Source organism: Hemitrygon akajei, unplaced genomic scaffold (genome assembly GCF_048418815.1).
Source record: "Hemitrygon akajei unplaced genomic scaffold, sHemAka1.3 Scf000159, whole genome shotgun sequence".
Classification (NCBI taxonomy): domain Eukaryota; kingdom Metazoa; phylum Chordata; class Chondrichthyes; order Myliobatiformes; family Dasyatidae; genus Hemitrygon; species Hemitrygon akajei.
In genome coordinates, this window is record NW_027332045.1 from 122,439 (window position 1) to 148,991 (window position 26,553).

The 26,553-nt window shown below is 45.5% G+C and overlaps 2 protein-coding genes across 2 annotated transcripts in view; both read right to left on the reverse strand.

The window, feature by feature from the left end:
• The window catches only part of LOC140724080 (zinc-binding protein A33-like), a 60,957-nt gene extending 39,902 nt beyond the window's left edge, over positions 1–21,055 (reverse strand). Inside the window, exon 1 of the mRNA XM_073038563.1 lies at positions 21,041–21,055. Coding sequence (XP_072894664.1) covers positions 21,041–21,055 — 15 coding nt within the window. The remainder of the gene's footprint in view (positions 1–21,040) is intronic.
• A 1,798-nt stretch (positions 21,056–22,853) lies between these two features.
• On the reverse strand, positions 22,854–25,367 carry LOC140724082 (uncharacterized; the record flags this gene model as incomplete). Its single annotated transcript, XM_073038564.1, has 1 exon — positions 22,854–25,367. A coding segment is annotated over one exon (1,359 nt), but the record flags the coding sequence as incomplete, so codon positions are not given.
• Between the last annotated feature and the right edge of the window lie 1,186 nt (positions 25,368–26,553).

Sequence of the window (26,553 nt, forward strand, 5' to 3'; positions counted from 1 at the left end):
GTCCGAGTTATCTTATCCATTAAATATGCTTCCATTGTAAATATGCACTTCAAAGTAACCATTTATCAGAAACAGAATATTGAAATAAATTATGCCATTGTAGCTTGTGAAAATGTATTGAATCACGAACACTACATCGGCTGGTGACGTAGCGGCATCAGCGCCGGGCTCCCGAGTTCCAATCCAGCCGGTTCCAAAAACGCCTGGAGAGGGATGGGCTCCACCAGGTTTCAGATGCCCAAGACACGTCGTGTGATGAGCAATCACCAAAAAGATCGGAGCAAAAAGTTCGTAACGGCGCCCCGCCCGCCGACTCCACCAGGACTTAAGGGTGCACGCGCACACACACACACACACACACACACACACACACACACACACACACACACACACACACACACACACACACACACACACACACACACACACACACACACACACTCGTACTGTTACTATTATCCTGAGTAGTATAAACTGTTGTTTGGGGGCCCAACCGAGAGGGATTACATAAACAGTACGTCTCTGGTGATGAATAAACGATTTCATGTACATGAAACCCTCCAACGACTTCAGTGACTCAGTCACAGACAGAATATTGGATGGTTCGTCCAGGACCCATCCCTAACCGTAACGCATGGCATCAAACTCAGCAGTCTAGTGTGGGGGAGTATGTTTTAATTATCTCACCCTCTGTGTTTCAAAGAACATGATTGAGGGCTGGAGAGGTCGAGAAGAAAGTGTGTGTGTGTGTGTGTGTGTGTGTGTGTGTGTGTGTGTGTGTGTGTGTGTGTGTGTGTGTGTGTGTGTGTGTGTGTGTTTGTCTGTGTGTGTGCGCGCGCGTGTGTTCGTCTCTCACTGTGTGTCAGTGTGTGAGTGTGGGTAGACTGACTGTCTCTGCCTGACCCTGCCGGACTATACACGTGTCCATCTCCAATTCACTTTATCGCCTTGGTTTAGTCCCTTCTCATCTGTATCCGCAAACTGCACAGTTCCAACACTTCACAAAATGGCTGCCTGAACAATAATAATGTAAGAACAGAGGGCAGAATTCAAATTGCATTTATTAGTAATGTATGTACAAATGGACTAACTGTGAGACTTGTCGCAGCTCCAAATCAGGAGGCACCCCCACATGCACATTAAATTATCCCAAAGCAAGAATCATTTCAAAGAGTTCACAAGAAGTTCGTCTCCATTTAAAACATAGCAAGAACAAAGGTCAAAGTTGATATTGCATTTATATCCATATAAGTTTGGATAAACGGAAAACCCTTGAGATTCGACACACTCCAAATGCTCCGGCTCACCCAAGTTAGTGTTCACTCCCAAATCCACAAATCCACACGCAACTCTGTGCAGATCAGCGTGCATCCACAAATCTGTGCTCACCAGAAAACCCTCAATGAACCTTCAAATCAGTGTCCACCCCAAAGCCTCCGACACCACGAAATCCTTGTGCACTCACACATTCGCTGACATACCCCTGAAGCTGAGCACATCCGCAAAGCTGGATGCTCCGCCATACCCGCCCGCTCCACTAGATTCACTGGCAAACCCAGAAATAAGCCTGCATCCCCATTTATCTGACCAAACAATAACACGTATCATCCTGTCCTGGTGACGTCTGACCTACCAATCCCCTGCAATATTGTCACAGTATGTCCCCAGAAAATCTTTTTCGCAATCTTCACCACTTTCCTCACCACGGCTTCTGCCCTTTTATACTTAATAAGGTTACTGGGACACTGATACATTTTCACTTTCCTAAACGCCTTGTCCCACTCCCTAATCGCCTCTGCACACTCCTCAGTCCACAGTGGTACAGTCTTTCTCCTATTAATTCCGTTTGTAATGGGAATCACTTCCATCGCAGTTTGCTGAATAACGTGACATAACCTTTCATTGTAAAAATACACATCTTCGTCAATATTCTGCAGCAGTTTTAGAACTACTGTGATTATTAAATCTCGTACCCATTCAGACACACAAGTTGAAAAACTGTTCTTTAATCAAACCATTACCATCATTCCGCAAACAAACCCTCAGTGAACTGCGTTAAAATCTCAGCAGCAGACAACTCTTCCTGAGCGAGAACAAAATATACTTTCTCACAACTCAGTAGAAAGTTTTCCACAAGCGTTGTAAACCACATTCAGTTTAATACAACTATCTGCTGAATCAAATATTTCTAAGGCAAATCCCACATACGGTTCATTCACATTCACAACTCTACACCCTGCCTCCTTCCTTATAAAACTGTCAGCACTACCTCTCTATCAAATGACCAATCACGCCAAACGACAATACAATCCTGCACAGAAAAAAACTTAACTGTGAAAATAATCTCTTTTCCTGAATACTCAAACCATCGGGGGATTCTGACAAATGAGCAAGAGACTTCTCAATGTGTTGTCGATGAAAAATCAGGCTGGGATAGACTAGGATGCAGATACTCCACCCATCAGATCTTCATTTACAGCTTCCATCATAACACCGGTTACACCGAGATACCTTTCTGCAGCTTTCACAATCATTTTATTTTTTGCCAGTAGGACGAGATGTCTGATCAGTGCAATTCACCACATCCATTATAAACATCACAAACTCCATTGTATCCATTGTACAGTATCTTTACTGAGAGAACTGTGATGCGGACATATATCCACTGACCCTCTAGTCTATTCTCTGACTCGGAACACTTTATTAAGTTTAGCAGTCAGAGTCAGGTTTAACTTTTTGCAAGGTCTCTGCATAAGACACACCCAACTGTACTTTAACCTGCTGAACTGATCCGCCTCAATTTTCCTGAGGCAACATAGTTGCTGTTTTCACATTCCCACCTCTCTCCATGACTGAAATTCACATTAACTAATTATCTCATTTGACCGACAGGTTCCTCTGCCAGTGACAGCAGGGGACAGTGAAGGGTCTGAACTACGATAGGCCTGGTGGAAATCTGCCCCAAACTTAGACCCTCCTCGTCTGCTCTATCGCTACGGCGGAGTTCAGCGATGCTGATGTCGGTGGTCGCCGGCCGCGGCATCTACAGGGACGGGCGTGGCTCTCCGTCCACACCTCCGAGTGTCTGTTCCGGCGATGTTTGTCAGACCTCCCTCAGCCTCCGCCGATGCAGAGAAAATTGCGCCAGCAGCCGGCAGCAGGCACTCTGGGAGTTATGAACTACGATCCTCCACACTCCTGGTGAATCTCCTGTGGAGACCTCCTGCACAAAATATACTTTGTATAGAATGCAACAGTTTAAGAAACATACCAGGTCAGGCACAATCTCCTGAGAGGAATAATGTCGAAGGTTTGGATAAAACCCTGCAGTTTCAGCATTGAGAGTGGCCCTTCCAGGCTGCACTGGTGCCCACCAAAATTATCCCATCTGCCTGCGTGTGAGCCATTTCCTCTGGACATGAGTCAGCTTGAATAGTCACATGGGCACAGGTGCTGAAAGTTTATTTTCCCTGCTGCAGGAGTCTTTAACTAAACCTTTCTTATTGTATACTTAATCACAATGCTTTTTAAATTTGTATCAGTACAGGACCACAAAGGAGGTAGTGTTTAGTCTCTTATCGAGCAGTAAGGTGGATTATTTACTCAGAGCCTGGTAGGATATACTGCAGATTATTGAGAGAGGCTTCTCTGCTTCCACAAAGCTACCAGCCCCTTCACCGACATTCATATCGTCCGTAAACCCTATGACAAGGCTACCTGCCCCTTCACCGACCATATGCCATCATCCAATTCGCTGACATATAATGTAACAGTGATCGGTCCCAACACAGACGTCTGTGGAACAACACCAGTCACGGAAGCCAAACGAGAAAATGCTCTCTCACTTCAGACACTTTGCATTCTGCTACTCAGACAATGCTGGAATCCTCCTTGTTTGTTAAGCAGCCTCATGTCCGGCACCTTGTCACCCTCGGGATCTGAAACAAGCAGCTGAGAGATTGCGGAGGCGTTAATAATGATCTTTCCAGAATCGGTAGGTTCTGGCGAAGTACCAGATGACTGGAAAATTGCAAATGTTACTCTGCTATTTAAGAAGGGTGGAAGGCGGCATAAATGAAACTATAGACCCGTTAGCCTGACACCAGTGTTTAGAAACTTGTTGGGAACGATTGTTAGGGATAAGATCATGGAGTACCTGGAGGCACATGACGAGATAGGCCAAAGGCAGCATGGGTTCCTGAAAGGAAAATCCAGCCTGATAAAGACCTACTACAATTTCTGAGGTAATTACAAGCTCATAGACAAAAGAGATGCAGTAGATATGGTGTATTTGGAAATTCCTAGCAAGATTGGAGTCTATGGCAATGCAATCAGGCCAGACTGGAAAAATCGTCTAATGATGCGTTTTGCGTGGAACCGATGAATAAAAAAAAGCTATGACCTCGTTCATGGGGCTGTATTACAGAGAACTCAACACCCCGACGGATTTAGAGGAACATATCTGCAGAGAGATCGTAGATCGCAAGAAACATAAGGTTGGTGTTATCGTGGGATATTAGTTCCCTTGCAATTCAGGTGCAAATCGTCCCTTCTGTGCAGGTCTCAAAATGTTCCCTTACACACATCTGTCAGCTGCTATCTATCACAGAGACTGGGAACAAACTAAAACCTTTCTGGTTGACTTCCAGTAGTGCCTGTGCTGGGAGTATTTCTTTTTAACCTCTCTCTCAGTGACTTGGATGACGCATTTGATGGGTTTGTGGCCAGAATCGTCAGACTATGAGGTCACTGTGCATGAATGGGAATAGATGGACATATCCAGAGACCCATTATTCGGTGGCATTCCGAAATAGTTCTTTGACTGACATTTAGCAGGCCATTGAGGATCTGAGTAAGATTCAATTTTGTTATGAACATGGAAATAACTGCAACTGGAGAGAGTGCGATACTTGATCTGCGATTAGAGAATGAGAGAGGGCGGTGGCAAAGGTTTGTGTAGAGAACACTTTGCATCTAGTGATCACAAGGTCATTTGTTTCAGGGTAAATACGCATAAAGTTAGGTCTGGTGTGCGGGGTGAGATTCTAACTTGGAGAAAGGTCAATTTTAATGGAATCAGAAGTAATCTGTCAAGTGTGGATTAAGACAGGCTGTTTTCTGGCGAATGTGAACTTGGGAAGTGGGAAACTTCAAAAAGTGTAACTTTGGGAGTAAAATTCTTATATATGTCTGACTGAATAAAAGGTAAAGTTGAAAGATGTAGGCATCTTCGGTCCTTTTAGATGTTGAGGCCCTGGTGAAGATATAAAAGGAGGTTCACTGCAGGTATAAGCAGACCGGAACAAATGAGGTGCTCATGGAGTATAAAAATGGAAGAGAACATCAGACACTGACGCAACAGCAATTGACATTTTTACGACAGTTGATTGAAGCATCCAGACTGCACACCGTGATTTCCATTTAACTAATTATATGAGTTCTAAAACAGATTGACTGCACCAGTGACTATTTGGTTTGTCATATTAAAGGGGTGAATATCACTTTTTAGACATCACTTTCATTTTGACACGAAATCGTCTTTCTGTTATTCAGTGTCAAAAAGCCAAATAAAACCACTGTGGATTAATGTTGTAAAACGATAAAACATGAAAACTTCCAAAGTGGGTATGAATACTTCTTAAAGTGCTGTAAAATACAAAACATCCTGCGTACAATTAAGAAACATTAGGACCGATGTTGTCCTTGATCCTGGTGCTGTGTGTTCTCACTCCTTTATGTCTGCTGCCCAATGGAAGGTGTGAGAAGACAGAGTGACGGGGTGGAAAGGGTCTTTGTTTATGTTAACTGCTTTCCAGGGGCAGCTAGAAATGCAGCTGGAGTCAATGGAGGGGAGTAATGTTTCTGTGACAGACAGTGCTGAGATCACAAAGTCCTTCTCTGACATGACTTCACAAATTGCCACACCTCACTGATCTGGACTGAACACCATTTGCCATTCCTCAGCCTACTCAACAAGCTGATCAAGAGTCACTTGTATCAGAATCAGAACCGGGTTTTTTTATCACCTGTATGTGTTGTGAAATTTGGAAACTGTTACCATCAGGTAGGAGGTACAGAAGCCTAAAGGCAAACACTCATCGATTCAGGAACGGCTTTTTACCCTCTGCAATCCGATTCCTGAACGGGCATTGAAACCTTGGACACTGTAATTGTTATTATTATTTTATTTTGTTTTCTCCTTCCATACTATGTATCGCAGTGAACTGCAGCTGCTAAGCTAACAAATTCCACGACACATGCCAGCGGTAATAAACCTGATTCTGATTTGTTAACTTACCAGCAGCAGTTTCATCCAATACATGAAAACATAGAAAGGGAAAAAACAAAACAAGTAAAACAATAACAGTAAGTATATATGCATATTTAAATGATGAAATATGCTGCAAATACAAAAATAATATATATTATAAAAGTGAGGTGGTGTTCATGGATACAATGTCCATTTAGGAATCGGATGGCAGAGGGGAAGAAGCTGTTCCTGAATCACTGAGTGTGCGCCTTCAGGCTTCTGTATTTCTTTCTTGCCTTTAACAATGAGAAGAGGGCATGTCCTGGGTGATGGAAGTCCTTCATTGTTGATGTCGATTTTCTGATGCACCGCTACTTGACGATGTCTTGGATACTACGGAGGCTCGGGCCCAAGATGGATCTGACTAATTTGACTAATTCTGGAAGCCTCTTTTGGTCCTGCGCAGTAACTGCCCCCATCCCTACCAAAGAGTGAATCAGCCTGTTAGAATATCCTTCACTGTACATTGAGAGAGGTTTTTGAGCGACTTCCATTACTAGTTCTCAAAGAGAACTCTGGTAGGCCAATCAGATGGTTCACTGCTGCTCAGTGATAAAATACAAAAACATCATGTGCACTATTCAGAAACATTAAAGAATAGTAGAAATACTGGAGTCATGATGATCATGATGATGTCTGCTGGATAGAGACGTTTATACACATTCTGTCCTCAATAATTCAAAGAGATTGAAGGATAAGGTTGCAGGGTGACAAAACGTGGCAGGAGCACTTGGAAAGAAAAACAAATCCCGACCGGGAGAAAACAGCACCCGTTCTTTCAGCACTGTTCTCCAGCAGTTTAAGGACTGAGTCCAGTCGGAACATAACTCACAAGTATTCTTGAAAGTCAAGTATTAACCCCTACCTCCCAACAACCAAGCATTGCCATCCTGGTCCCCTTCATGATAGCTTATGAAGAAGCATGTGACTTCCCTCCCAGAGATGATAGGTGTTTGTGCGCTCAACTCTTGAAGGCTTGGACCCCATCGTCGGAGATGTTTCCAATCACAGCATCTGGAAGGCTGATCCCAATTCTGATAGCACAGTGAAGGAAGTTTCTATCCAGTGAGCAGATTCTCGCATTGGGCATAGAAAAGGCATGAGCAGGCACAGATAAATTTGATCGTGTGGTGCGCCGTCTCTCATAAGATGAAAGCAGCATGGCGCGAAGGTCTTCAGGGCTGCGGCTGGTGAGCATTTTGTAAAGCACATTGAGAAATTACATCCTTTCAAACTCTAATGGAATATAGCTGCTGTCTTGTCTTCTTTACAGTTACATTGTTATTTTGGGACAAGGATAGATTCTCAGAGATCCTAACTCCCAGGAACTTGAAACTGCTCACTCTCTCCTATTCTGATTCCTCTATGAGGATTGTTTTGTGTTCCCACGTCTTACCCTTGTATTAGTTAATACCTTCATTCTTTCTATTGGTTTGAAGATAGTGATGGGAATCTATGGTCAAGTTCACAGTTTAGGGATCTATTCTGGAGAAAAGGTGAATTTTAATGGATTTGACTGGATCTAGCAGAGGTGGAGTGAGAGAATCTCTATGACAGAAAATGAACAGATGGCAAGTGGGAGTTTTTTTTTATATGAGTGTGATTGCAGCTGTGCAGAAGAAGCATGTTCCTTTTAGAGTGAAGGATAACCTGGCAAGTTGAGGGAACCTTGGCCAATGAGAGACATAAAGGTCGGGTTTAGAAATAAAGGAAGCATACACTGGGTGTAGTAGGTCAGATTCGGGCAAATTACCTGATAAAAATAAAATTGATTAAGAATACTCTTAAGAGGGAAACCAGGAGGACAGGCCAATGTTATGTGATTGATCAGGTATTCAGGAAAATACCAAGAGGTTCTGTAGCTCTGTTAGGAGTAACAGTGTGGATTGGGAGAGAGAGGCCCCATGGAGAACAGCAGGGTCTCCATGTCTTGAGCCACAGGGAATGGGTGGGATCATGAATCGATCCATGATTTCTACTTTGTGTTTACTGAGTACAATATCATGGTTGCTCAATGGATAATGCAAACTCGTGGAGTTGATTTGGAGGGCATTCATATTACCAGCGAGCAGTTATTAGCAGCCTACACTGCATTAAGGTGAGGGAATCATCAGGGCTTGACCCACTGCTTTGTGGGAGGACAGAGAAAATTATTGAGGTCCACTGAAGGTTGCCTCAATGACTGAAGAGTGGCTAATGTTGTTTTACTGTTTAAAGAGCTGTCAACGACAAGCCTGGGAACTGCAGGTCAGTTGGCCTGACTTCAGTAGTTCGGACGCTACTGGAGGGGATTCTGGGGAACAGGAATCACCTGTATCTGGATGGACAGTGTCTGATTAGCAGGAGTCAGCGTGGCTTTGTTTGCGGGAAGTTGTGGTTGATGGATCTACAGATGTTTTTGAAGAGATAAATAAAACAGTTTCGCAGAAAGCAGACTGGGGAATAGTGATGTGCTCCAGCGGGCAGAGCTGAGACTCTTGTCGTTCATTATTTTAAGTATGTATTTGCATACAAATGTAGAAGACTTCATCAGTAAGTCCGGACATGTTGGTTACAGTGAGGAATGTTCGCATAGATTACAGGGAGATCCTGATCAGTTAGGGGAAAGGGCCAGAGTGACAAATGGCTCACAACAGAGATGGAGATGAGAGAGAAATTTGTGAATCCTGTAGGATTTTCTCTATTTCTGCATAAATATGATCTAAATGTGATCTTATCACCAATATCCTAAATCTAGATAAGAGTATACAATTAAATTAATAACACCAAAGGATTATACTTCTTAATTTATTTTTTCAGAGTCTGTGGGTCTTTGAAAGTAGTGGCAGTGTACACAGGGTGGTGAGGAGATCCTCTGACATTAATCCTTCATCAGTCAGGGTACTGAATACAAGAGTTAGGATGTATCCTCACAACTATACAGTATTTCGTTGAGACTGTAGTTGGATTGTTGCTCAGCAACAGAAAGGATGCGATTCAGCTGGAGAGGGTGCAGTAAATATTCACAAGGAGCGACTGGGACTGAGTTACAAGGAGAGACTGGAAAGCCTCGGTCTTTGTTCCCGGAATGTAGAAAGCTGAGTGTGGAGCGTATAGAAGTGTATAAACTCTGAGGGACATGGCTGATAAAGTGAATGGCTACAGTCTCTTTCACAACATCTAAAACTTAAACAAGGTGTGTACCCTAGTGTTCCATTTAACCTGTGTTTGGCCCATATCCCTCTCAACCTCTCCGATCCATTCACCTGTCCGAATGTCTGCTAAACATTGTGATTGTGTCTCCTCTGCAGCTTCTCCTGGCAGCTCGTACCATACACCCACCACTCACTGTGTGGAAGAAGTTGCCGAGTGTCCCTTTTGATCTTTCCCCTTTCAAAACATTCTGCCCTTTCCCAGCTCAGTGATTTTTATCCTATAAATGAGACACCAGAACTGCCCACAATACATTGTGGTCTCACCAATGACCTGTACTGTCACAACATGAAGTCCCATCTCCTGTACCCCAAACTCTAACTGATGAATGCCTTCTTCACCACCTTACCTACGCTTCCAGAGCACTATGTGCTTGTAATCCTTGTTCTGCCTGCTCTCCAACACTCTTGAAGATCTGACTAGCTGCCACAGATACCCCTGTCGGTTCCCCCTGTTAAATAGTTTTCTGTCACTGGGGCTCAGTCAGAACACTGAACAGTGCGGTATAGGAACAGATCCTTCTTCCCACCATGTCTGTGCTGAACACAATGCCACATTAAACGGAATCTCTTCTCTCCCTTCAATGTCACTATCATATCTGCTTCCATCACTCCCCATGGCAGCCCATACCGGGCCCCACCACTCTGTAAATAAAACTGATCTATCTCTTGCCCTGTTCACCATCTTTAAATGATCACCCTGTCACTGTAAAGGCAGCCTTCTTGAATTTGACATTTCCACTCTGGGAAAATGACTCTGACTGTTTCCCTTATCTACAACTGCATAGTTTTATAAACTTCGGTCAGGTCCCCCCTCAGCCTCCTTCACTCCAGCAAAAGCAGCCCGAGAGTGTCTGATCTTTACCTGTAACACAAGACCCCAGTCCAGGTAACATTTCTGTGAATCTTTTCTTCACCTTTCCAGCTTAATCACTTCTTCCTTATTTTGCTGACCAGAATTGCACAGGTTACTGCAGCTGTGATGTAATTAATATTTTGTGCAACTGTAATGCAACTCCTCTGCTGCCAAAGGGAGGCATGCTGTTCACCTACTTCACAACCATGACAATCTGTGTTGTGACTTTTCGGGAACTATGTACCTGTATCCCAAGATCTCTCTGTTCACTAACACTTCACAGGACATTGTGTATGTCCTGGCCTGCTTTACCTTCCCAAACTCCATCGCTGTGTACTTGTCTGACACTGTAACAACACTTCTCCGTCTCTCTGCACAGATCACACAGAGATAAATGTCCATCAACCGTTCTATGCACCTGTCTGCTGTTTGTGTGTAACTTGTACAAGAGAACACTTGGACCCCTCTGTACTTGAATCATGTGCTGTTTCTCTCCATATAAATAATAGTCCGCGTTTTGATTCTTTCCATCACTGAACACGCCATCGCTGTTTACCACATTAAACACCATTTTCCAAGTATTCTCTCTTTTACCCAGCGTCTCTATATCCTGTGGCAGAGACCAAATGTCCCATCACAACATTACCCCCACCACATTCTATGTCATTGACAGACACCCTTGGACACCTCACACTCTGTCCCCTCGTCCGGGTGAATAATATCGATTGTGAATAATTGACGGCCCTCAACTTACCCCTGCTCCCTTAGAAAATCCAATACCAACCCAGCCTCCGCCTACTCCACCAAAATTTTAATATTGATAGTATGTAATTGAGGGTGGTTTTTATCCATGGATATTCCAGTGGTTACATCCTCCAATCCTGAAACAAACCTGATAACTGAGTTTCTGTCTTCTATGTAAAAACCAGTCTTCTATTCTTGTGAACTCGTCTTGTGATATCTGGTGTTGTGCACCAGCCTTTCATGTGGCACCTTGTTAGATGCATTCTGAAAACCCAACCACGTCTATAGGATCCTTTCTAGCAGCTAGACAAACTTTTTTCATGTTGATCAAACATGAGTTGCCTTTCACTCACTGAGGTGACAGGGTCTCAAATTGGGTGAAAGTCTGGGAAGTTGATGATGAAACATTTGGACACTGGCCTTCATCAGTCAATGCACCGAGGATAGTTGTCGGGGTGTTATGTTGTAGTTGTATAAGATGTGAGTTTCCATTGAAATATCGTGTTTAGTTTTGGTCACACTGTCACAGGAAAGATGTCATTAAGCTGGAAATAAGGAAGGGGAAGTTTGCAAGGTCATTGTTGGGTCACAAATGACTGAGTTATGAGCAGTTTAGGATTGTGTTTCTTGGAATGTGGGAGAACGAGGGGCAATATTATAGAGGTGTATGAATCAAGGAAGTTCGCAGATAGTGTGGATGCATAGAGACACCACATAGAAAAACAGGGATGTGGAATCCGCAACTACAGGGCACCAGATTGCGAGAGGGCAGAGATTAAACAGGAATCTGTTGCTCTATATCTCTCAGTCAGACGGTGGTCAGTTTCGCACATCATGCCCACTGGGGCACAGACCACTGCCCCGAGTTCTCAGTGCTGTGCCAGTCGTTCAAGCTGTCCCCAGGTGCAGCCAGTCTTCGTGGTGGATACATCCTTTCTCAGAGATGAAGACTTTGGAGCTTCTGTGGCTCCGGGTTTTTGTGGGATTGGTTTGCTGGAGTTAGGATGTTTAACTCTACTCCATTTGCATCCGGGCTTTGGACAGTGCTGGTACACTGAATATGTTCGAACACTGAGGTCCCTCTCCCGGTCAGCCTGCAACCATCTCCCTAAAGAGCTGTAAGATCCAACACGTTTCTCACAATACAACGCATTCATTCACCCTATCTATACCCTTCATAATTTTGTATACCACTGTTTAATCTCCCCTCATTCTCATACGCTCCAAGGAATAAGGTTAAAATGCCTTGAGATTTTTCTTGATTCTGCTCACCAAGGACAGTTTATGTCCCGTTTTGGCTTTTCTAATCACCTGTTTAAGCACTTTCTGCTATCTTTCTGCATACCGCCGTTAAAGTGCTCTGTGTTAATATCCCGCGAAACATCAAACTAGCCCTTTTCCCCCTGTCTCCTACTACCACATTTCAGGCTGCAGCAATACATGTTGAGGGACACACTGGGGCTTGGTGTACCCGACTGTGTCCCTGTAGAATGATGTGTGTAGAGATGTGCACAGTCCAGCTCTCATCAGCCTCATCAGAAAGTACATATCTGTATTGTAATCCATTTGTCACTCTGTGGCCCTCTTCCCCAAATGGTCAGGGTCTCCCTGTAATCTATAATAGCCTTCATGAACTGGTGTTTAACTCTCTATGCCAATTTGCATGTCGCTCAGGTGGTAATGCAAACATCCTCTTTCCTCGTTCTACCTATGTTGTTCGTACCCACATGCACCTCCCACTGCAAGTTCCTCTACAGGGCAGATAAGGCGTCCCGAACCCGGGCAGAGGCAGGCAACACAGTCAGTCTGTGACTCTGCTATAAGGTCTTCCACCATATCCAGTGTACATCAGTGAGCAGGGGCGACAGCATGCTCAGGTGTAACCTGCAGGCTAGTGGTGGGATGGAGCGCCTCACGTCTATTCTATTAGGTCTACCTACACAGAAATAATTCCGGACATTGTCCGTGGAGTAGTGGGAAAAGAACCTACAATATGAAAAGAGGTGCAGCTTGGGTTCAATGATGCAGATAATGAAACACACTGGGGAACATAAAAATATCGAGTCTCCGTCACTTACAGCTTTACACAGCTGCTTCTTTTTCTGATCTCGCAAACTGCCAAGAACAGAATAAATAAATATAATTGTTAAAACATCCCGCATGGAGGTAAACATACGTATAACGTAGTTAAACACTCAAAAATATTGTGAATAGTGCTGCAAATAAACGTTCAGGTTGATGTTGTTCCGAGCAGGCTGTGCACAACAAAGAGAATTATTGCGCATCACAAATCTGATTAATTACAGTCAGAAATAGATGTTCTTAACCCGTTGTAGTTCAGCACATGCTGAAATACGGGATATACCACATGTTGGTATAAAATTCATATAGGACACATTATTATTAAAGGTTTTGTAATAATTATATTTGTTGCTCTGATAGGAGTAAACATTCCAACGAAGATTTCTCTGCAGATGGGGAAGGATGTGAAACACAGACTTGATGAATCCGCCCAAATTCTCCATTAGTCACATTCAGACTCTTCTCTCTGACCTCCTGGAAAACCTCTTCCTGGATTGGAACTGCAAGACAGCGGACACGAACAGACACATTGCGTGTGAAGAGGGAACGTCAGAACGGTTACGGGCTCTTGTAGTCAATATGCAAAATGGTCTGTACTTTCAAAGCACGTCACTGACCACTCTGATGTCGTCATTGCTTCTCTGGATCTCAGCTCACTGAACTGAGATGATGATATCACTGCAGGCCAAGCTGCCGAAGTCATTACTATTCCATGCGCACCGTTGACCATGATGATAATGTTGCCTCTGGAGCCTTCAGACTGACCACAGTGGTATCGTTACTGTGTGTCCTAATCATTCCCAAGACACCCATATTTGAAATTCCTCCTCTCTGCGTAGAATTCAATTTGGAAATTATCGAGTGAGAGTTCCCTGCAGTCAGCTGATCGCGAATATCTAGCTCAAAGGCACCTATAAATCGTGTACATCAGCGATTCTCAATGGGGGCCATATGGCTCCCTTGGGGGCCTTGGCATATTTGAAGGGGGCCACCGACTGAAAACTGTAAGAAGGGGAGCCCCGAGGGTTTATGGGGGCCCTGGTAACTGAACCGATGAAATACCGAAACATCAAACTTCATTGGAGTCAATAGTTTCCCTCCTATTTATAATATCTTTCCAACACACCGTTTGAATTCGGTACAACTGGTACATTCATTGTTTAAGCTCCGCCCACACAGCCTCACTTCAGAGTCAGTCGCGAATCAGACTGCACCGGTCAACATATTCAATCAAGGGTTCTCGCATCCATTATCGCCGCGCTTCATTCTCCGAAGATCTGCGTGTCTTGCTAGGCTTAATTTCTCCCTGTTAACTTTAATGTATATGTGTTTGGATGTATTATACGTTAAGGTAGGTTGTGAAAAGTGTTTATTACTGCATATGACGTCACCGAATAATCCCTAGGTCTGGATGACAGCATTTTTGTCAGTAATGTATCTATATTTCGCGCGCTCATTCCCGATTCATAAGCTTTTAAACAGCCTTCCTAAACCATTTCCCCGTCAATGTTGTCAATTTAGCGAGGAAAAAAAAATCAATTTTGTTTCATTTTTGGTAGTTTTTAGCAAATGTGTATGACAAGAAAAATTGAAATATTGTATTACCATGCATTTATATTATGTCGTTTGTTAAATCTCAGTTGAAATTGTAAATTTTCACGGTAATTTGGTTAATTTGGCTGTAGAATTTAATCAGTCAGTTTCAAAAAGATTTTTAAATCAAGAATAATCTGCTGAATAAATTTACAACACAGTGGGAAAATGCCCAATATTTTTAATTGCCTTTCCTTCAACATATTTGGGTGAGAGCGCATTCTGGAAGTCTCTGGAAACCAACCAGAAAAGGCCCGTTTAATTCACAGACGTTGCCTCCTGCCTGTTAGCCATTCCGCTGTCCGTGTCAGTAACTTTCCCGCAACACCATTGGATTTCATTCACACGCTGCCTCCTGCCTGTTAGCCATTCCGCTGTCCGTGTCAGTATCTTTCCCGTAACGCCATTGGATTTCATCTTGTTACGTAGTCTAATGTGCGGCCCCTCATCAAATGACTTCTGAAAATCCAAGTCAGTGACAACCTCTGCCTCTCCTTTATCCACACAGCTTGTTACTTCCTCAAAGAATTCGAACAGGTTCATCAGGGAAGATTCCTTTGACAGAATCCATGCTCACTTTGACTTATTTTATCATCCGTCTCCAAGTACCTCGAAAGATCATTCTTAATAAGACTCCCCCACCACCCCCCCCCCCAGACCAGACAGTGATGCAGCCAGTTGGCATGCTCTCCATGGTACATCTATAGAAGTTGTTTTTTGATGTACAAAATCTCTTCAAACACCTGATGAAGTATAGCTGCTGTATTGCCTTCTTTATAACTGCATCGATATGTTGGACCAGGTTAGATCCTCAGAGATCTTGACACCCACCTCTGATCCCTCTATGAGGATTAAAGTGAGCTAGAATGATTGTAACATCCAATGCATTGGTGCTTTTCGAATGCCTTTTCGTTCTGGAAACGCGTGGTCCTTTACATAAACGGAAGTTTAATAACGACCCATAAATGGACATGCTTAGCAGCTGACTTCTCTGGGTTGTTATGCAGCTGCGGCGTGTAAATGCAAGCCGGTTTGTCTTCCACTGAGGTTTGGTGCTTATACACAATCTAGAACCATGGTAATTCTAAGATCAGAGCCGCTTCTCTTTGGAAGGATGTGCTGAAACTGGAGACGGTTCAAAGGCGGTTACTAAAATGGTCCAGGATTGAATGGCTTATCAAATAAAGAACATTTAATGGTTGTCACTACAGATTTATTCCCGATTGGTTTGATTCTATTGGTGAAAGTGATATTTGTAATGTTGTTTCGCTTAGGAAGCACGCGGCTCTTTATGAAAACTGGTTTAAAATGTCTGGTAAACGAAACTCTCATTTGACCTGTGTTACGTACCCAGTAACTGGGTTTACAGACCAGCAGAAATAGAAGGATCCGTTGGAGTCTGGTGGTACCAAAAAACTAAAGGTGTTTATTAGTAAACTACACAATACAGTATCAAAAATACAAATATACATATAAAACAGGTTAGCAATAATAAACATAGAAGTGTAGGAATAATAATCAACAATAATAAACAAGCTCTATCAATGTCTAGGAGTAAATGAATTGTCATAGAAGAATATAAAGTTCAGTTCAGTCCATGTGTGCTGAGGTAGTTATGGTTGTGTTGCAATCGAGAGAGAGAGAGAGAGAGAGAGAGAGAGAGAGAGAGAGAGAGAGAGAGAGAGAGAGAGAGAGAGAGAGAGAGAGAGAGAGAGAGAGAGAGAGAGAGCAAGAGATTGAGCAGCTGCAGCCAGCAAACCTTCTGTTGTATTTTGATTCCGTTGTACCGTTGTGGTCATTCGGTTATGACCCTCCGTTCTCGGCCAGACCGTTCTTCTGTACTGGACTCATCACTCTGGCATGAGTGGACACACACACAAGTCCCCACCGGCCCTGCCGTCACACTGTAAGCTTTGTTGACCGATCTTCTGGTGTTTCTGAGAGTGTCACCCCACATCTGCCTTTTATCTCCATTGACGGGGTATCAGCCATCCGTCAACTCAAAATGACCATGTCCATCAAATCAGGCCACACCTGCTGTCTCCTTAGGAATGTTAAGGAGCAAAGTAACGTCCTTGTAGCGAAAGGTATTACAATCCAGGAAGAAGCCATAATACATAAATCAAATGTGTGTCTCTCTCTTATCTGTAGCAGATGTTCCTGCCTCTGTGCTTCATCTCTCTCTCTCATTAGCAGCATAGCAATAGCAATAGTTCATAGCTCTCAAAAGGTTAACTCTACACCCCATTTCCATCAGGTCTGTTCAGCACTCATAACACCGGTAAATGGACATGTTTAGCAGTCTGACTCCGTGGAGTTCTTATCAGAAATTAAGTTGGTGAGTGAAGCAGTGCTTCTCTGTACAATCAAGCATAGCTAAATAATGTTGTATTCTCGGGCGTAGGAGAAGTGACTGATCGCATCGAAGCTCTTGATTCTACCAAATACACCGCACCGAAAACCAGATGCACAGAAAGTTCCTGACTTCGTTCACCTCCGATGCAGTCTGGCGTCTGAACCTCTGGTTTCTTCCTCCTGAAACCAATAACCAGCTCCTTGGGTAACAGGTTGTTATTGTGGAACCACGCTTCCAGTGCTGTTGATTTATTTTCTTTATCTCCCTGCTATGGCTGCAAGGACGAAGCTGAGGATGAACCCTAGCGCAGGACAGAGGCGCGGAGGCAGAGTTGTGAGGCATTAGCACCGTGGCAAACGGGGAACCGGTATCCAGCAGAGTCTTTACACGGAGACAGTGTTTACGTAGAGTATCCAGGAACTGATGCGGAGCTTAGAACTGGCAGTCCTGAGGAATCAGGAAACGAGGTTTACTCACACGAGAGTCGAACAACGAACTGGCAAAGCAAGGCCGTGACGCCCGAGTTTTACCCTATTTTCGCTAATGTGAACCATGTGTTCTGTAATTAGTAGAACTGAGAATGATCGGAAATCAGACGAGGGGATTAATGCCCAATTAAGGAGGTAATAGCAAGATGGGGAATTGCCAGACGGGTCCATGATAGTACCGAACCCCCCCCCCCTTCAGCGGGAGCCTCCAGGCGATCCTCCAGGCTTGTCCCGATGGTCCGGATGGAAGTCTTGGATGTGAGTGTAAACTGAAATTTACCAGACCAAATAACTACACCACAAACAAGTCTTTATTTAATCTTTCACCCATTTATTTGTTCGAACTCAGCCGGCGAGAAAGGACTCGGAGCCGATCATCAGGAAGACTGAGTATCTCTCTCTCTCTCTCTCCCCGGCAGCTCGCAACGAGCTTTCTGTCTAACACTCAGAAACATGACAATTTATAGAACTGGCGGAACAAAGAACATTCCGTTCCATGGATATTCCCACCAAATCAGTTACAGCAAAACTTAATTAATTAGATAAGAGTGTACACTAAATCACAGGCTTTACTTACAGACAAATTCTAGCTTCATCAGTAAAACTTCAACAGACAAAGGTGGGAACATAGATCAATGACGTCACATCGTGGGGCATGATGTCGGCAACCTAGGGCTAAGGGTAAAACCTTCAACCAGGTCAGTCCAGTTTCTGGTGTAAGTTTGGGCAGCTGAACATTCACGGTACTATTGGCTGGTTCCACTATGCCGGCTGCTTTCGGAAGGCAGGTGCAGTGGAACTGCTGTTTTATAGCAAGTTCTTTACAGACTTCCGCATTTATTTTGGCTATAAAATGTGGCCCATTGACCGAGTTTATCATTTCTGGAAGTCCACAGCGAGGAATTACTTATTTTAGAAATATTTTCACAACAGTCATAGTGGTATTATTAGTTGTAGGAACAGCGTCAATTCATCTGTTAAATCAATCTACTGTCACTAAGCAATACTGATAACAATGTACTCTAGGAAATTCTATAAAACCAAGCTGTAAACAAGAAAAAAGGCCCGCCAGGCAAGGGGACAGTTCCGGAAACAAAAGGCACTTTCTTTCCAGCATTCATTCTTTTACAAATTAAACATGCTTTAGCTCGCTTTTCAAGACGTCAAGTCACTTTTATTGTCATTTCGACCATAACTGCTAGTACAGTGCATAGTTAAAATGAGCAACGTTTTTCAGGACCATGGTGTTACATCACACAGTACAAAAACTAGACTGAACTATGTAAAAAACAACACAGGGAAAGCTACACTAGACTACAGAGCTACACAGGACTGCATAAAGTGCACAAAAACAGTGCAGGCATTACAATAAATAATAAACAGGACAATAGGGCAAGGTGTCAGTCCAGGCTTCGGGTATTGTGGAGCCTGGTGGCTTGGAGGAAGAAACTGCTACATCGTCAGGTCGTGAGAGCCCGAATGCTTCGGAGCCTTTTCCCAGACGGCAGGAGGGAGAAGAGATTGTATGAGGGTTCCTTCATAATGTTGTTTCCTTTGCGGATGCAGCGTGTAGTGTAAATATCGGTGAATGCCGGAAGAGAGACCCCGATGATCCTCTCAGCTGACCCCAATATCCGCTGCAGGGTCTTGCGATCCGAGATGGTGCAATTTCCGAACCAGGCAGTGATGCAGCTGCTCAGGATGCTTTCAATACAACCCCTGTAGAATGTGATGAGGATGGGGGTGGGAGACGGACTTTACTCAGCCTTCGCAGAAAGTAGAGACGTTGCCAGGCTTCTTTGCTATGGAGCCGGTGTTGAGGGATCCGGTGAGATTCTCCGTCAGGTGAACACCAAGAAATTTGTTGCTCTTTACGATCTCTACCGAGGAGCCGTCGATGTTCAGCTTGGAGTGGTCGATCTGTGCCCTCCTGAAGTCAACAACCATCTCTTTTGTTTTTGTTCACATTAAGAGACAGGTTGTTGGCTCTGCACCAGTCCGTTAGCTGCTGCACTTCCTCTCTGTAAGCTGACTCGTTGTTCTTGCTGATGAGACCCACCACGATGGTGTCATCGGCGAACTTGATGATATGGTTTGAGCTGTGTGTTGCAGCACAGTCGTGGGTCAGCAGAGTGAACAGCAGTGGAATGAGCACGCAACCCTGGGGGACCCCCGTGCTCAGTGTGATGGTGTTGGAGATGCTGTTCCCGATGCGGACTGACTGAGGTCTCCCAGTCAGGAAGTCTAGGATCCAGTTGCAGAGGGAGGCCCAGCAGGCTCAGCTTTCCAATCAGTTTCTGAGGGATGATTGTGTTGAATGCTGAACTGATGTCTATGAACAGCATCTGAACGCATGTGTCTTTTTTGTCCAGGTGGGTTAGGGCCAGGTGGAGGGAGGTAGCAATGGCAGCATCTGTTGAGCGGTTGGGACGGCACGCAAACTGCAGGGGGTCCAGTGAGGGGGGCAGCAGGGTCTTGATATGCCTCATGACGAGCCTCTCGAAGCACTTCATGATGATGGATGTGAGTGCAACGGGACGGTAGTCATTCAGGCAGGACACTGAAGACTTCTTCGGCACGGGGACGATGGTGGCGGCCTTGAAGCACGTTGGAACGGTGGCGCTGCTCAGGGAGATGTTGAAGATGTCAGTGAGAACATCTGCTAGCTGGTCTGCAGGTGATGTTGTCCTGTAATTGGTGATGTCCTGGATGCCCTTCCACATGCGCCTCGTGTCGCCGCTGTCCTGGAAGTGGCTGTGGATTAGCTGGGCGTGTGCACGCTTTGCAGCTGCTTTCTGGAAATCAGGGTGCCAGCAAGATTGTAATAATGTATTAACCATTCAACCATTCCCTCCTTGCCCAGGCGTGTACATAATCTATCAAAATAGGTAAGAACACAGAAGGAACACAGACCTGACCTGCAGAGGTCACCCATAAATTAGTCCGAGGTTCAAGGTGGCAAACCATGTGGGACCATAGTTCACGCTCTCCTTCAGGGGCGTCCTCCTGAAACGTACGTATCTCCCCCATGTCTGGCATGCCCGTCCTTCGATTGTGTCTAATAGGAGCTTGCTGGGTTCCCGAGGGGTCTAAACGTGTGGGATTCGAGGCTGCCTGTCTAGCTGCTGCATCAGCCCTGGCATTGGCAATAGATATCTCATCAGATTCCCCAGTGTGGGCTGCACATTCTATAATAGCCAAAACTCGAGGTAGCTGTAGAGTGCTGAGTAAGTTGTTTGCAAAGGTAGGTTAAAATGGGGTAGCCAAAACAAGTCAGGAAACCCTCAAAGCTCCGTAGTCTTTGCATAACGGGAGTCTGTGTAAAAGTTCTCATTTAAATCTGTTGCTAGGATACAGGCACGAGTCAGAGTGAGCAGCTCAGCCTTCTGGGCGGAAACAGCTGTTTTGAAAGAGGCTTACGTCACTGTCCGTCATTATCGAATAGCCAGAACATTGTTTCCTCGCTGGATTACCAGAGACCTTCCATCCTCATAAAACGTTGCCTTGGGCTTGAGGGGGTAATGCGGAAGGGGTGGGAGAGTCTGTCCTTCGTTCACGGTGATCCAAACAGTGGGGTGAATTTGGTGCGGCCGACTTCATGGACCGAAATTATCCGGAGATGTGGTACAACGTCTTGGGTTCGGTCAATATTAAGAGTGTCTTACAAGATGTCCCGTCTTCACCTCTGACTCCTTCCAGCATCGGAGTTGGCCAAGTCTTGCCAGTCTCCCTTGGTGCTAGAGGCCTGTCTCGTCAGGGTGTAGGCAAGAAACCCACGCTCTTTAGCTTGAACCCCGGGCAAACCCTAACGGTGGTATGGGGAAGCACCAATCCTGTCTGCCACCAAAGGAAACCTGGAACTTCGGCCAGTAATGCACTGCCCTCTTTTTCCTTTAACCTCTCCAGTCATCTTTTGAGGCTTCCAGGGTGCATACACAGGAATCACTGAGAGCTGTCCCTCCTACGCTGCTCATGGATTAGGCAGCATTCGGGTGGGCAATTGTCTCTGTGGAGCCATTAACTCTGGGGTTTCAGTGGATTCTCCCCTCCCTGTCTCGGAATAATCCTCGGTATTCCCTTTCTGGATCTGAGGATATAGACAGCCTCCCCTTCCCCGCTGCCGCTGTTTTACCCGAGTGGTCACCGTATCTGAGTACTGGGAGGATTGGGGTTCGGGAGCACTGGGTGCACTCGGCCCCTGGTAAGGTGGGGGGAGTACGGTGTGTGCCCACTCCTCATCACGGTCACCGTCCTCAAACAGGATCGGTATCCCAGACATGGGTTCGGGATCCCTTGTTTCCCTGTCAGTTCGAACTTTAGACTGACGTTCCTGCCCTTCTCTCCTATCTAGGCTGGCCTTGGTTTGCTGACGTTGTTTTTCCTGCTCTCGCTTTCGGCGCCCATTCACCCATTCACACTCCGCCTTTAGCGTCTTCTGCAGTACGTACCCCTCTCCCTTTGTCACACGCATTATCCCTCCAACTTGCTAATCATGTACTGTTCCACTTTGCATCTGCCTTATCCTTCCACTGCCTTTTCAACAATTTCCACTTCTTCCCACAGTTCATCTTCCATATCAAATTTACTGCTTGTTCTCAAGAGGTGATATCGCAGGCTCCCGCTCAGTGGCCACATTCCCCCCCCCCCCCCCCCAATCTTTTTATTCAGCGCTGCGGTCAACATTCACAAATCTGTTTCCTTGTCTGGAAAACTCTCACACACATTGTGTAGGGCTGCTCTCGGCCCACTCGTATCACTCGACTCCATTCTCTCTAAGTAATTTACCCGGCACAAAGCCTCCTGCTCGATTAACAATCAGATAAATTCACCCAGCAGGCACCACGTGCTCAATTGATAAATTTACCCAGCCCGTCTGTCTCCTGCCCAGTTAGTAAAATTTACCTGGTACCTTCTTCTGCTCAATTAATATATTTACCAGGATCCGACTCCTACTCAATTAATAAAATTTGCCTAGCTTCTACAAGTCTTCCGACAGATACTTTCCCGATCCTGTCAAGATATGCAAGCAGCCCTCGGCGAGGAACCGTGCCTCCAAAGGAACTACCGGAGAGCGACAAAAGGTGAAATACCCGTTGGGCGCCCGGTCAGTCTCCGCAGTCCCCGTAGTGGTCCGGCCGCTTACTCAGTCTGTCTGCTTCGCACTCTCTGTATTGGCATCCTGTTCGTGACGCCCAATGTTAAAGTCGAATCTGAATAAAACTCGGGAGACCAGTTTCCTCTCGGCACCACAGTTTATTGGATTCTCTTGCAAGAGTTTGAGACCCAGTTAACAAAGGGAAGGCATGTCAGTGCTGCCAACCATCTGACAAGTGGACTCTCTCAGTCAGGTTACAGCAGTATATTTATACATAGTAAGTCCCATACATCACTGTTGCAAGCTGCTATTAGAACTGGTACACCCACCAAGTCTGTTGGTGCAAAACTTAAGGTCTTAGATAACAGAGTGCACTAACTCACGGCTTGAATATAGATGGATATACAGTCCAGTCCTTATCAGCTATTCCCTTTGCAAGGTCCTGACTTCATTCCAGACAGATGTTCATTGCTGTCCTTATCAATGAGTGCTTACTCAAACACGGGTACAATATACATTATCAAATTCTCGATGTCCCTCTGACAATTAAAAGGAAACCAGTATAAGCCGTTTACTTTCTTAACTGCTGAAGACAGAGTTTACTTTTGTTCAAAAATTCCTTTTCAGACCCACGTATTCTTTTAGCTAGAGGTTACTTGGGTTCAAAATGATTTTTTATATATCCGCATTTCCTCACAATGGTTTCTCCCCAGTGTGAGTTTGCTGATGTCTCGAGAGCTGAGATGAACGACTGAATCCTTTCCCACATTCAGAGCAGGTGAACGGCCTCTCCCCAGTGTGAACAAGCTGATGTTCTTTCAGCTGAGCTGAATCGGTGAATCCCTTCCCACATTCTGGGCAGATGAATGGTTTCTCTCCAGTGTGGATTCGCTGATGTACCTTCAGTTGAGCTGACTGAGCGAATCCTTTCCCACATTCAGAGCAGACGAACGGCTTCTCCCCGGTGTGGACTCTCTGATGTACCTTCAGTTGAGCTGACTGGGTGAATCCTTTCCCACATTCAGAGCAGACGAACGGCTTCTCCCCGGTGTGAACTCGCTGGTGTCTCTGTAGGCTGGACGAGTGAGTGAATCCCTTCCCACATTCTGAGCAGATGAATGGTTTCTCCCCAGTGTGAATTTGCTGGTGTCTCAGGAGTTGAGATGAACAAATGAATCCTTTCCCACATTCAGAGCAGGTGAACGGCTTCTCCCCGGTGTGGACTCTCTGATGTACCTTCAGTTGAGCTGACTGGGTGAATCCTTTCCCACATTCAGAGCAGACGAACGGCTTCTACCCAGTGTGAACTCGCTGGTGTCTCTGTAGGCTGGACGAGTGAGTAAATCCCTTCCCACATTCTGAGCAGATGAATGGTTTCTCCCCAGTGTGAATTTGCTGGTGTCCCAGGAGTTGAGATGAACAAATGAATCCTTTCCCACATTCAGAGCAGGTGAACGGCTTCTCCCCGGTGTGGACTCTCTGATGTACCTTCAGTTGAGCTGACTGGGTGAATCCTTTCCCACATTCAGAGCAGACGAACGGCTTCTCCCCAGTGTGAACTCGCTGATGTCTCTGTAGGCTGGACGAGTGAGTAAATCCCTTCCCACATTCTGAGCAGATGAATGGTTTCTCCCCAGTGTGAATTTGCTGGTGTCCCAGGAGTTGAGATGAACGAATGAATCCTTTCCCACATTCTGAGCGAGTGAATGGCTTCTCCCCGGTGTGGACTCTCTGATGTAACTTCAGTTGAGCTGACTGGGTGAATCCTTTCACACATTCAGAGCATGTGAACGGCTTCTCCGCAGTGTGAACTCGCTGGTGTTTCTGTAGGCTGGACGAGTGAGTGAATCCCTTCCCACAGTCAGAGCAGGTGAACGGCTTCTCCGCAGTATGAACTCGCTGATGGGACTTCAGTTCAGATGACCGAACAAATCCCTTCCCACACTCAGAGCAGGTGAACGGCCTCTCACTAGTGTGAACTCGCTGATGTGACTTCAGTTGAGATGACTGAGTGAATCCTTTCCCACATTCAGAGCATGTGAATGGTTTCTCCTCACTGTGATCTAACTGGTGCGTTATTAGATTAAAACGCCGAGTGAATCCTTTCCCACAGTCTGAGCATGTGAACGGCTTCTCCCCAGTGTGAACTCGCTGGTGTTTCAGTAGGCTGGACGAGTGAGTGAATCCCTTCCCACAGTCAGAGCATGTGAACGGCTTCTCTCCAGTGTGGATTCGCTGATGTACCTTCAGTTGAGATGACTGGGTGAATCCTTTCCCACATTCAGAGCATGTGAACGGCTTCTCCCCAGTGTGAACTCGCTGGTGTCTCTGTAGGCTGGACGAGTGAGTGAATCCCTTCCCACAGTCTGAGCAGATGAATGGTTTCTCCCCAGTGTGAATTTGCTGGTGTCTCAGGAGTTGAGATGAACGAATGAATCCTTTCCCACATTCTGAGCAAGTGAATGGCTTCTCCCCGGTGTGGACTCTCTGATGTAACTTCAGTTTAGTTGACTGGGTGAATCCTTTCCCACATTCAGAGCATGTGAACGGCTTCTCTCCAGTGTGGATTCGCTGATGTACCTTCAGTTGAGATGACTGGGTGAATCGTTTCCCACATTCAGAGCATGTGAACGGCTTCTCCCCAGTGTGAACTCATTGGTGTCACTGTGGTCTGGCTGAGCGTGTGAATGTCTTCCCACCATCCGAGCAGGTCAATGTCCTCTCACTGGTGAACTTTAGGATATATCTTCAGCATCGACAATGGAAGGAATGGCTTCCCACTTGCAGAATAGGTGGAGCATCTCACTGTGGTGTGAACTTGCTGATGTATCTTCAGGCTGGATGACTGAGTAGTTCCCCTCCCTCACACAGAGCAGGTGAACGGCCTCTCCCCAGTGTGAACTCGCTGATGTACCTTCAGTTCAGATGACCGAACAAATCCTTTCCCACATTCAGAGCAGGTGAACGGCTTCTCCGCAGTATGAACTCGCTGATGGGACTTCAGTTCAGATGACCGAACAAATCCCTTCCCACACTCAGAGCAGGTGAACGGCCTCTCACTAGTGTGAACTCGCTGATGTGACTTCAGTTGAGATGACTGAGTGAATCCTTTCCCACATTCAGAGCATGTGAATGGTTTCTCCTCACTGTGATCTAACTGGTGCGTTATTAGATTAAAACGCCGAGTGAATCCTTTCCCACAGTCTGAGCATGTGAACGGCTTCTCCCCAGTGTGAACTCGCTGGTGTTTCAGTAGGCTGGACGAGTGAGTGAATCCCTTCCCACAGTCAGAGCATGTGAACGGCTTCTCTCCAGTGTGGATTCGCTGATGTACCTTCAGTTGAGATGACTGGGTGAATCCTTTCCCACATTCAGAGCATGTGAACGGCTTCTCCCCAGTGTGAACTCGCTGGTGTCTCTGTAGGCTGGACGAGTGAGTGAATCCCTTCCCACAGTCTGAGCAGATGAATGGTTTCTCCCCAGTGTGAATTTGCTGGTGTCTCAGGAGTTGAGATGAACGAATGAATCCTTTCCCACATTCTGAGCAAGTGAATGGCTTCTCCCCGGTGTGGACTCTCTGATGTAACTTCAGTTTAGTTGACTGGGTGAATCCTTTCCCACATTCAGAGCATGTGAACGGCTTCTCTCCAGTGTGGATTCGCTGATGTACCTTCAGTTGAGATGACTGGGTGAATCGTTTCCCACATTCAGAGCATGTGAACGGCTTCTCCCCAGTGTGAACTCATTGGTGTCACTGTGGTCTGGCTGAGCGTGTGAATGTCTTCCCACCATCCGAGCAGGTCAATGTCCTCTCACTGGTGAACTTTAGGATATATCT